Below are 10,455 nucleotides of genomic sequence, written 5' to 3' on the forward strand. Positions count from 1 at the left end.
CCCCACGGGCGCGGCCTCTTCCTTGCAGGGCCCGCTTGGCTTCCTGCACAGGCGCAGCCCAAAAGGGTTAACGGGGGGGGGGGGGGGAGTCCGCTCGCCTAGAGAGGAAGGCAGGCGGGGGGGGGGTTGGAGGGGGGAGGGGGGCGCTTCCTGCCTGACCCCCACCCGGCCTTCCGTAGGGTGCAACCCTCAGCGCCCACCCGCCCGCCCGCCGCCCTGGATCGGGTGAGCTGCAAAGGCATCGCGGGGTGGGAGGCTCAGAGCGGTCCAGGAAGCCCTGAGAAGTAGGGCCGGATCCAGAAGCAGGTGGGGGATGTCGGGAGGGCAAGGCTGAGCCCCCCCCCCCAGTTCCCCCCCTCCCACCCTGGCGCCCGCAAAGCCACGAGAGCCAGAAGCAGCACCGGGGAGATCAGCAAAATGTGGGGCATTGATGTTGTCCAAGGGGGCAGCGGAGAGCGAGGAGGGAGGTTCGGGGGAGCCTGGAGAAGGCGGCGGGGAGAGGGAGTGGGATTGGTGTCTTCAGGCAGGTTGTCACTTAGAGGAGGGCTGGGAAAGGCAGCAGAGGAGACGACCTGCAGGGATGGCTTTAAACTGCCTGGAGGACAATATCGGCTGGAGAGCGGGGAATACGTTTCCACAGTCCAAGTAGTTCAGCCGGGGAAGGGGCGGCCTAAGGAAGCGGGGAGCTCCCTCCCAATGCAGTGGCTGGACAGATCCTTCTCCTGGGTGCTTGAGGCTAACCCTGCCCTGAGCAGGGGGTGGACTAGATGGCCTGTGTGGCCCCTTCCCACTCTAGGATTCTAGGAGTCCAGTTCAGCAGTGGAAGGGGCTGCCTAAGGAGGTGGGGAGCTCCCCCTCACTGGCCGTCTTCAAGCAGCGGCTGGGCAGATCCTTCTCCTGGATGCTGGAGGCTGATCCTGCACTGAGCAGGGGGTGGGACTAGATATCCTCCATGGCCCCTTCCCCCTCTAGGATTTCTGCCAGGGCATCTGCACAGGGAAGTCATGGAGGAGATTTACAAAACTCTGGCCTCTCTCAGCAAGGCTCTCTCTTTCGGGTAGACCAAGATCCTTTAACCCTGTAGGGAAGGCACCAAACCCACGAAGAGCAGACCTCTGCTTCCTTGGCTTTTCTGGACTTAGTTCGCTTGTAGCTCTGCAGAGAGGGAGGGTTCTAAGAGAACTGCCCTCCAGGCTGGGGCCGGCCTGCCTTCCCTTTCCTCCTTTCTTTGTCTTCCCTCTTCCCTTTCATTCTCCCCCCCCCCCCCCCCGCCAGAGCTCCTGGGATCAGAGGGCCTTGAGCAATGGCCAAAGGAGTAGTATATTGTTGAATACAGGAAAGTCTGTGAGGTGGACTTTTGGCAACCAGGTGACTTATATTCAGGTCACTGTTCAGCATCAGGTAAGGAATATTATTATCCCCTTGAAATGTGCTGTAAAACAGAGAGCGCTTTAAAAGTCGTGAGATCCAGGATCTTTCCCACACCAGGAATTCGGCCCAGATGAGCATCCGTCTGGCCACAGGCTAATTTCTGCTTCCGGACGACGTCGGCACTGCCCTGGGGCGGTCCAAAGGAGGGCCTGAGTCGCAGCTGGACGAGCTGAATGGGCCGGGATGAGTTCCCAGTGCAGAAAAGGCCCAGCAGTTCCTAAGAACAGTAAAAAAGACATTCCAATGTTTACAGCCTCAATTTTATGCTGGCCGCAACAGCAAAGATTTGAAAATGGAATACAACGAAATCTCTCCTGCAATATGGGATGGCAAAAAGGCCAACTAAAGCGAGTGCCCTAACCGGGGGGGGGGGGAGTGGGGGTCTCAGGTGTCTGAGGAGATCAGGCCCCAAAGACATCCCAAGAGACTGGATCTCTGTACTGTTCGGGGAGGGCTGTTCATAGATAGAACGTGCTTCCTCGGGGGGGGGTGTGGGGGGTGTGGGGGGGAGCCTCCATCGTTGGAAGTTTTTAGGAGGAGACTGGATGAGCCCCTGCCAGAAGGTGGGAGGCTGGACTGGATGGCCCTCAGGGGTCTCTGCCGGCTCGGTGTGATTCTGATTCCGCTGTGAGTGAGCCGTCGCAAGATGGGGCCTGAAGTGTCCCTTTCCGGGGCAGTTTCAAAATATGCTGGATAAACAGAGGCCCCATCTAACTGGAGAGTGCCGTGGTCAGTTTGCAGCATTCTGCCGCCTGCTCTTTGCTGCTTATGGGGCGGAGGCGAGATTGTGAAGCAGACCAGCTGGTTAGCTACATCTGCCCATTCGCCGATAGCCCAAAATGCCAGGAAACAGCCCATGTGTCCCCTTCTCCTCCAACAAGGACTTCTGGAGGACTTCACCTCCTGCCCAGACGCTGTGGAAACGCCGTTGGGACCCATCGGCAAGGAAAGAGAGAGACCGGCAGGCAGCTCCCCACTGGCATGGTGGTAAACCTGTCCTGTCTTCATGTTGGACGTTCTCCTGGGGGAGAAGACTGTGGACATAAGAATCAGGTGGCTCATTGAGCCCGGGGATTGCAGGGCCAGCGGGGGCTCCCCAACTCCAGGGTCAAGCCCACTGGATTCTTGCCCCTCCTCTCTTGGAGAGGGGACCAGATGTGTTACTAGGCCCTGCCTACAGACAAGATGTGTGTGTGTTTGTGTGTGTGTGTGTGTGTGTTGTGGGGGGCACAGTGCAACTGTCCAGGCCTTAAGCAACTGAGCAACTAGGCCTAGCCCAAGAAAAAGACAGATGAAGGGAAAACTCATCTTCATCCCTGGATGAATTAAGCTAGGCAGCCTAGAATTAGGAACCAGAAGGTTAAAAAATCCCAAAGCTTAGGGTCCAGTAATGCCATGTCTTCATATATAAGAAATGTGTTTTCAGGTATAGGAAAATAAACATATTGATCATAATTCAGTTAAAAGCACCTGTAGGTCCAATAGAATAGCCTCAAGACATTGTGCGATGAGAAGGGGGGGATCACCAGGTATCACACACCCCTCCAGATCCTTCCACCTGCAAAGATCTTCTGTGGGATCCGGCCTGTTGCTCCTTCCTAATCGGGTTTCTCTCTTATCTCTGCAGCACACAAGACCACGAGAAAAGAAGAAGAGCGGGAAAGGGAAAGGGAGCAGAAGTGGAGGAGAGGAGCCCAGGCTTCTGAGCGGGCCAGGCGCCTGGAAAGCCCGAGGCAAGAGGAGAATCTCAAAGCACAGAGAAGCGAGGTGCTCCCTCGGCATGTCGGCACTTTAGCTGGACACTCGGGCTGCAGCATGCAGCAAGGAAGGCAAACCGGGGAGAAGGCCTGTCAGCCCTCGGAGTGTCCGGAGAGCTTCGGGCGAAACACAACTCTTCCCTCACACAAAATATCACACACCAAGGAGAAGGTGCACAAGTGTTTTGAATGTGGGAGGAGCTTCCACAAGAAGGACCACCTCACTGTGCATCAAAGAGAACACACTGCCCAAAAAAACATCAACTGCTCCAAGTGCGGAAGAAGCTTCAGGGCCTCCCACCAAAGGAGCCAGACAGGGGAGAAACCATATTGCTGTTCGGAGTGTGGGAGGAGCGGAAATCTCACATCCCATCAAGAAACCCACGCGAGGGAGAAGCCTTACCGATGCCTCGAGTGTGGAAAGAGCTTCGGACACAGTTCCAGTCTTGCTTATCATGAAAGAATCCACACAGGGGAGAAGCCCTATAAGTGCTCAGAGTGTGGGAAGAGCTTTCGCCGCAGCACAAGCCTTACTTACCACCAAAGAATCCACACAGGAGAAAAACCATATGAATGTACTGAATGTGGAAAGAGCTTCACTCACCTCTCTAGTTTCTCTTACCATCAGAGAATCCACACTGGGGAGAAACCATACCAATGCTCACAGTGTGGGAAGAGTTTCAGTCTCAGCTCAGGACTTGCATCCCATCAAAAAATCCACACTGGGGAGAAACCATACCAATGCCCTCAGTGTGGAAAGAGTTTCAGTCATAGTTCAGGTCTTTCTTACCATCAAAGAATCCACACAGGGGAGAAGCCATATAAATGCTCACAGTGTGGGAAATGCTTCAGAGAAAGTGGAAAACTTACTTCCCATCAAAGAACTCACACAGGAGAGAAACCATATTGCTGCTCTGAGTGCGGAAAGAGTTTCAGTCACCATTCAGGTCTTACTTACCACCAAAGAATCCATACAGGGGAGAAACCATATAAGTGCTATGAGTGTGGAAGGAGTTTCAGCCACGGCTCTGGGCTTGCTTCCCATCAGAGAATCCACACAGGGAAGAAACCATATAAATGCCTGGAGTGTGGGAAAAGTTTTCGTCAGAGTACAATCCTTAATATACATCAGCGAATTCACACAGGTGAGAAACCTTATATGTGTCCTGAATGCGGAAAGAGCTTTAGCCACAGCTCAGGCCTTGCTTACCACCAAAGAGTCCACACTGGGGAGAAACTATACAAATGCATTGACTGTGGAAAGAATTTCCGTTGTCGTTCGGGCCTTGCATATCATCAGAAAGTTCATAAAGGGGAGAGATCGTACAAGTGTTCTGAGTGTGGACAAAGCTTCAGAGAAAGTGGAAAACTTGTTTCCCATAGAAGAACTCACACAGGTGAGAAGCCATACAAATGCTCTGAGTGCGGAAAGAGCTTCCGAGAAAGTGGAAAACTAATTTCCCACCAAAGAATCCACACAGGAGAAAAGCCGTATCAGTGTTCAGAGTGTGGGAAGAGCTTCTCGCAGAGTGGAAATCTCGTGTCTCATCAAAAAATCCACACAAGGGAGAAGCCTTATGAATGCCCTGAATGTGGAAAGAGCTTCAGTTATGGTTCTAGCCTGGCTTACCATCAAAGAATCCACACAGGGGAGAAGCCCTATAAATGCTCACAGTGTGAAAAGAGTTTCAGCCACAACAGATACCTGACTTACCACCAAGTCATCCACACTGGGGAGAAGCCCTATAAATGCTCTGTGTGCGGAAAGTGCTTCAGAAGGAGCACATACCGGAATGCACATCAGAAAACCCACCTAGGAATAAATATTGGAGAAAAACAAATACACACACCCACACACGGTATCCCTCTAGTATTCGCTCCTCCCCAAAGCTGACTGCGTTCTGGGCCCCATAAGCCCAAGGTGAATAAGATTCTGTCCTTCAAGATTTAGTCATTGAAAAATAAGTCTACCTGGCTTCTAATGCTAGTGGAGGCAGAAGATTGTTTCCTAAGATGAGCGAACTCTCGCCAAATTCTCTCCATGGCACAGGAAGACAGGACAGGTAAGGGAGGCGGCTTACAATCCCCAAGGATCTATGTTTCTCCCCAGGTGTGAAATCCCAAGGTCCCATTATCCAATGTGTATCAGAGGATAAGGACAAAGAGAAAACTGGGAATTCCGTTAGTTTGTTGGCCAGAGTTAGAGTTGGAAAGGACCACACAGGCCATCTAGTCTAACCCCCTGCTCCATGCAGGAACAGCCTCAAGCCTCCATGTTCACATGCATCATCTCGGCTGTTTTACAGAGGGGGCCAGATGGAGGGCAGACGGGCTTATCTACATCAGTGGTCCTCAACCCCTGGTCTGGGGACCTGTGCCGGTCCATGGATCAGTCAGTACCGGGCCACGGCTCCTCCTCGTCCTCCTCCCCGGCTGCTGCCTCGGGGGCTGCCCTGCCGCTCTGCTGCTGGCTCACCTTTGGTGCTCTCCAGCGGCCGCCATGGCTGGGGCTCCCCCTCGGCGTGGCACTGTGCAGCTGCTGCTGGCAAGAGCCCCCCAGTGGGCAGCGGGCAGTCAGGGGCACCGGCGGGAAAGCAAGTGGGGCAGGGGCTACCCCCCCCCCCAGGCCTCAGTAAAATTGTCAAGCGTTGACCGGTCCCCAGTGATAAAAAGGTTGGGGACCACTGATCTACATAAAGGATTTTCATATTGCCATTCTAAACTGGATGTTATTCGTTGTCAGCCCGATTTCAGTAAAGGAGTACAAGGACGGATGTTTCATAAAGTGAATTCCTTCTGTTAATGAGGAATCTCCAAAGTGCTACGGTGGTTTCAAACAGTGCCACTCCCCCTCCCCTTTTATCACCATGCAATTTTCCTCAAGTTATTTTATTTAGAAGGACCAAAATGGCAGGGACCTCACAGAAGCAGAAGAGATTTTTAAAAGGTGGCAAAATTATACAGAAGAACTATACAAGAGTGAGTTTAACATGTGATTAAAACATACAACATATGTTTCTTCTATGTCAAGCTTGTGGGGAGAGTGTTAGGAAAGTATGAGCTTAGGCTACAAACAACAAAAAGGGTTCTTTAGTTACGTTCGAGGTAAGAAAAAGAATAGGGACCTGGTAGGATTATTGTGGGGACAAAAAAATGAAATGGTAACAGGTGATGAAGAGAGGGGTGAATGGCTCTGCTTGGAGTGCAGAGTGGCTAGGAGTGCAGACTTCCAATCTGGTGAGCTGGGTTTGATTCCCTGCTCCTCCTCCACATGCAACCAGCTGGGTGACCTTGGGCTTGCCACAGCACTGATAAAGCTGTTCTGACAGAGCAGGAATATCAGGGTTCTCTCAGCCTCACCCACCCCACAGGGTGTCCGTTGTGGGGAGAGGAAAGGGAGGATGAATGGAAGCCATTTGGGGAGGGAAAAGTGGCATATAAGAACCAGCTCTTCTCCTTCTAAGTCTTCTCTTGCAATGGAATTGTGCTCAACATGACAAAATCATTTCACGTTATGAGGGAGGGGAGTTGTGGCCTAGGATCACTGTAGGGGGAGTTCATAAAAACCGAGGTTTATTTAAAATGAAAGCACATTCTCCAGGCCAGTTGAATTCCATCCAAGGATTCTAAAAGAACTTGCAGATGTAATTTCTGAGCTTCTGCTTATTATTTTTGACAATTCTTGGAGAACGGGTGAAGGGCCAGAAGAGTGGGGGCAGGCAAATGTCATCCCCATCTTCAAGAAGGGGAAAAAGGAGGATCCAGGTAACTACTGACCCAATGGCTTGACATCTATAGCTGGCAAAATTTTAGAACAAATCAAACAGTTGGTCCTTGAGCAGCTAGAGCAGATGGCTGTAATTACTAAGAGTCAGCATGGCTTTCTCAAGAACTAGTCATGTCAGACTAACTTTTTAAAAGAAAATTACTACCTTGCTAGAACAGGGCAATGCCGTGGACATAGTTTAGCTTGATGTTAGTAAGGCTTTTTATAAGGTTCCATATGATATTGACAAATTGGTAAAATGCGGTATGGATCCTATTACTGTTAGGTGGATCAAGAACTAGTTGACAGGTCATACCCAAAGGGTGCTTGTAAATAGAGAACCCCACTCATTGGTTAGAGAACCGCACTCAAAGAGTTGTTGTCAATGGTGTTTCATCAGACTGGAGAGAGGTGAGTAGCGGGGTACCTTAGGGCTCGGGGCTCGGCCCAGTACTTTTTAACGTATTTATTAATGATCTAGATGAGGGGGTGGAGGGACTACTCATCAAGTTTGCAGATGACACCAAATTGGGAGGACTGGCAAATACTCTGGAAGATAGAGACAGAGTTCAACGAGATCTGAACACAATGGAAAAATGGGCAAATGAGAACAAGATGCAATTTAATAAAGATAAGTGTAAAGTTCTGCATCTGGGTCAGAAAAATGAAAAGCATGCCTACTGGATGGGGGATACGCTTCTAGGTAACACTGTGTGTGAACGAGACCTTGGAGTACTTGTGGATTGTAAACTAAACATGAGCAGGCAGTGTGATGCAGCGGTAAAAAAGGCGAATGCCATTTTGGGCTGTATCAACAGGGGCATCACATCAAAATCACAAGATGTCATAGTCCCATTGTATACGGCACTGGTCAGACCACACCTGGAGTCCTGTGTACAGTTCTGGAGGCCTCACTTCAAGAAGGACGTAGATAAAATTGAAAGGGTACAGAGGAGAGCAATGAAGATGATCTGGGGCCAAGGGACCAAGCCCTATGAAGATAGGTTGAGGGACTTGGGAATGTTCAGCCTGGAGAAAAGGAGGTTGAGAGGGGACATGATAGCCCTCTTTAAGTATTTGAAAGGTTGTCACTTGGAGGAGGGCAGGATGCTGTTTCTGCTGGCTGCAGAGGAGAGGACACGCAGTAATGGGTTTAAACTACAAGTACAATGATATAGGCTAGATATCAGGGAAAAAAATTTCACAGTCAGAGTAGTTCAGCAGTGGAATAGGCTGCCTAAGGAGGTGGTGAGCTCCCCCTCACTGGCAGTCTTCAAGCAAAGGTTGGATACACACTTTTCTTGGATGCTTTAGGATGCTTAGGGCTGATCCTGCGTTGAGCAGGGGGTTGGACTAGATGGCCTGTATGGCCCCTTCCAACTCTATGATTCTATGATTCTATGATTCTATGATTCTATGAAATAGATACAATAAAATCAGAGTCCAGTAGCATCTTTAAGACCAACAAAGATTTATTCAGGGTGTGAGCTTTTGAGTGCAAACACTCTTCGTCAGACTTTGTAAGCTTGCATGCCCTGAATAAATCTTTGTTGGTCTTCAAGGTGCTACTTGATTTTATTGAGCTCCTTCAGACCAACACGGCTCCCCATTTGAATCTGTAAATAGATAGTCATCTTGGAGAAGAGTGACAAGCAGAGTGCCTCAGGGAACTGTCCTGGGATCTGTGTTGTTCAACATATTTATAAATGATTTGGATGAAGGAATAGACGGGGGGGGGTACTTATTAAATTTGGAGATGACACTAAACTGGGAGGGGCAGGAAACACCAGAAGACAGAATCAGAATACAAGATGAACTTGATAGGCTAGAAAACTGTGCTAAGATGAATTTCGATAGTGATGCATGTAAAGTTCTTCATTTACGTTGGAAAAATCATGCATCACTATAGGATGACATTTGTCTTGGCAGTAGGCCATAGGCGGTCTGGGCCCAGAATACCTGAGGGACCACCTCTCCCCCTACACTCCCCAAAGAGCCTTGCGCTCTACCACCTCCAACTTCCTGTTGACCCCTGGCCCCAAGGAAGCCCGCCTGACCTCAACCAGGGCCAGAGCCTTCTCCATCCTGGCCCCCCCCTGGTGGAACGAGCTCCCAGAGGGGATCAGGGCCCTGAGGGAACCTAAACAGTTCCACGGGGCCTGCAAAAGAGGTCGACCCAAACCATCCAATTGGCCCCCAAGCCCCCCCCCTCCCACTACGACTGACACCAATCTGGGTCCCAGTAAGAGTTGAGCTGAGGCTCTTGCAATTTCTATTTTCGAATGTTATTGTTATGATCATGTTAAGTTATTGTTGTTATAATGTTATTGCTGTTATCACCTGTTACCATATGTTATCTGTATCTTTTCCTGTTTCCTGTAAACGGCCCTGAGCCCTTGGGGAGGGTGGTATATAAATATAACAAATAAATAAATAGTGCGTGTGTAAAGGATCCGGGGGTCTTATTACACCAGACACTGAACAGGAGTCAGCAGTGTGGCTAAAAAGGTAAATGGGATTTGGGCCTCTATTAAAAGAAGTATCTTGTCCAAAACACATGAGGTGATGTTTACCGTTTTTCTCTGGTAAGACCTCACTGTGTTCAGCTTTGGGGCACCACAACTGAAAAAAGATGTAGACAGACTGGAGCGTGTCCGGAGGAGGAGGGCTACAAAGATGGAGAGGGGTTTGGAGACCAAAGTCGTATGAGGCGACTGAGAGCTGATAGATAACCCTCTTCAAATACTTGAAGGGCTGTCCTAGAGAAGATGGAGCAGAGGTGTTTTCTGTTGCTCCATAGGGTTGGACCAGAACCAATGGGTTGAAATTCATTCAAAATACTTTTGGGCTAAACACTTGGAAGAAATTCATGGCAATTAGAGCGGTTCATCAGTGGAATAGGCTTCCTCGGGAGGTGGTGGATTCTCCTTTGGATGTTTTTAAGCAGAGGCTAGATAGTTATCTGACAGAAATGCTGATTTTATGAATTTGGCCAGATAGTGAGTGGGTGGGCAGGGAGGGATGTGCCAATGTTTGTCTCTTGTGGCCCTTCCTTACATGCCCAGGAAATTGCTGATCGTCACTGTGGGATGGGAGGCGAATTCCCTCCAGGCCAGGCTGGATTCTAGAGATTTGGGGGGGGGGGGTTTGGGGAGGAATCACTTGGGCATGGAATTGGGGTCCCTGTGGGTAGGCAGGGAGTTTTGAGTTCCTGCATCATGCAGGGAGTTGGGCTAGTTGACCCTGGAGGTCCCTTCCAACTCTCTGATCCTGAAACCGAATCCCCTGGGAAAGGCAGATGGGAAGTCTGGTTTTAGTTTGGTGTTTGCTGATAATATTTCATGGATCAGAAGTTCGGCTCAGATCACAAACACCATCTTTCACAAATAAGGGAGGGCTGTGGCTCAGGGGTAGACCAGCTGGTTGGCATGCAAAAGGTCCCTGGTTCAATCCCCGGCATCTCCCGTTGAAAGGGACCAGGCCGGAGGGGGTGGGGAAGGC

The 10,455-nt window shown here is 50.3% G+C and overlaps 1 protein-coding gene across 4 annotated transcripts; it reads left to right on the top strand.

Moving 5' to 3' along the window:
• The first annotated feature begins 211 nt into the window (after positions 1-211).
• Positions 212-9,960, top strand: LOC143834016 (uncharacterized). Of its 4 annotated transcripts, none has more exons than XR_013229718.1 (2): positions 212-1,368; positions 1,402-1,753. XR_013229718.1 is itself a non-coding variant. In XM_077330505.1 (2 exons), the coding sequence occupies exon 2, from the start codon at positions 3,247-3,249 to the stop codon at positions 5,080-5,082; it is 1,836 nt and encodes a 611-aa protein (XP_077186620.1). In that variant the 5' UTR covers positions 212-1,401; positions 3,059-3,246; the 3' UTR covers positions 5,083-9,960. The 4 variants fall into 4 exon arrangements, 3 of the variants coding, with proteins under 3 accessions (XP_077186620.1, XP_077186621.1, XP_077186622.1); XM_077330505.1 differs by lacking the exon at positions 1,402-1,753 and adding an exon at positions 3,059-9,960 and having other exon boundaries at positions 212-1,401; XM_077330506.1 differs by lacking the exon at positions 1,402-1,753 and adding an exon at positions 3,059-9,960.
• The last annotated feature ends 495 nt before the right edge of the window (positions 9,961-10,455 follow it).

The sequence above is a fragment of the Paroedura picta genome, chromosome 3 (assembly GCF_049243985.1).
Source record: "Paroedura picta isolate Pp20150507F chromosome 3, Ppicta_v3.0, whole genome shotgun sequence".
NCBI lineage: Eukaryota > Metazoa > Chordata > Lepidosauria > Squamata > Gekkonidae > Paroedura > Paroedura picta.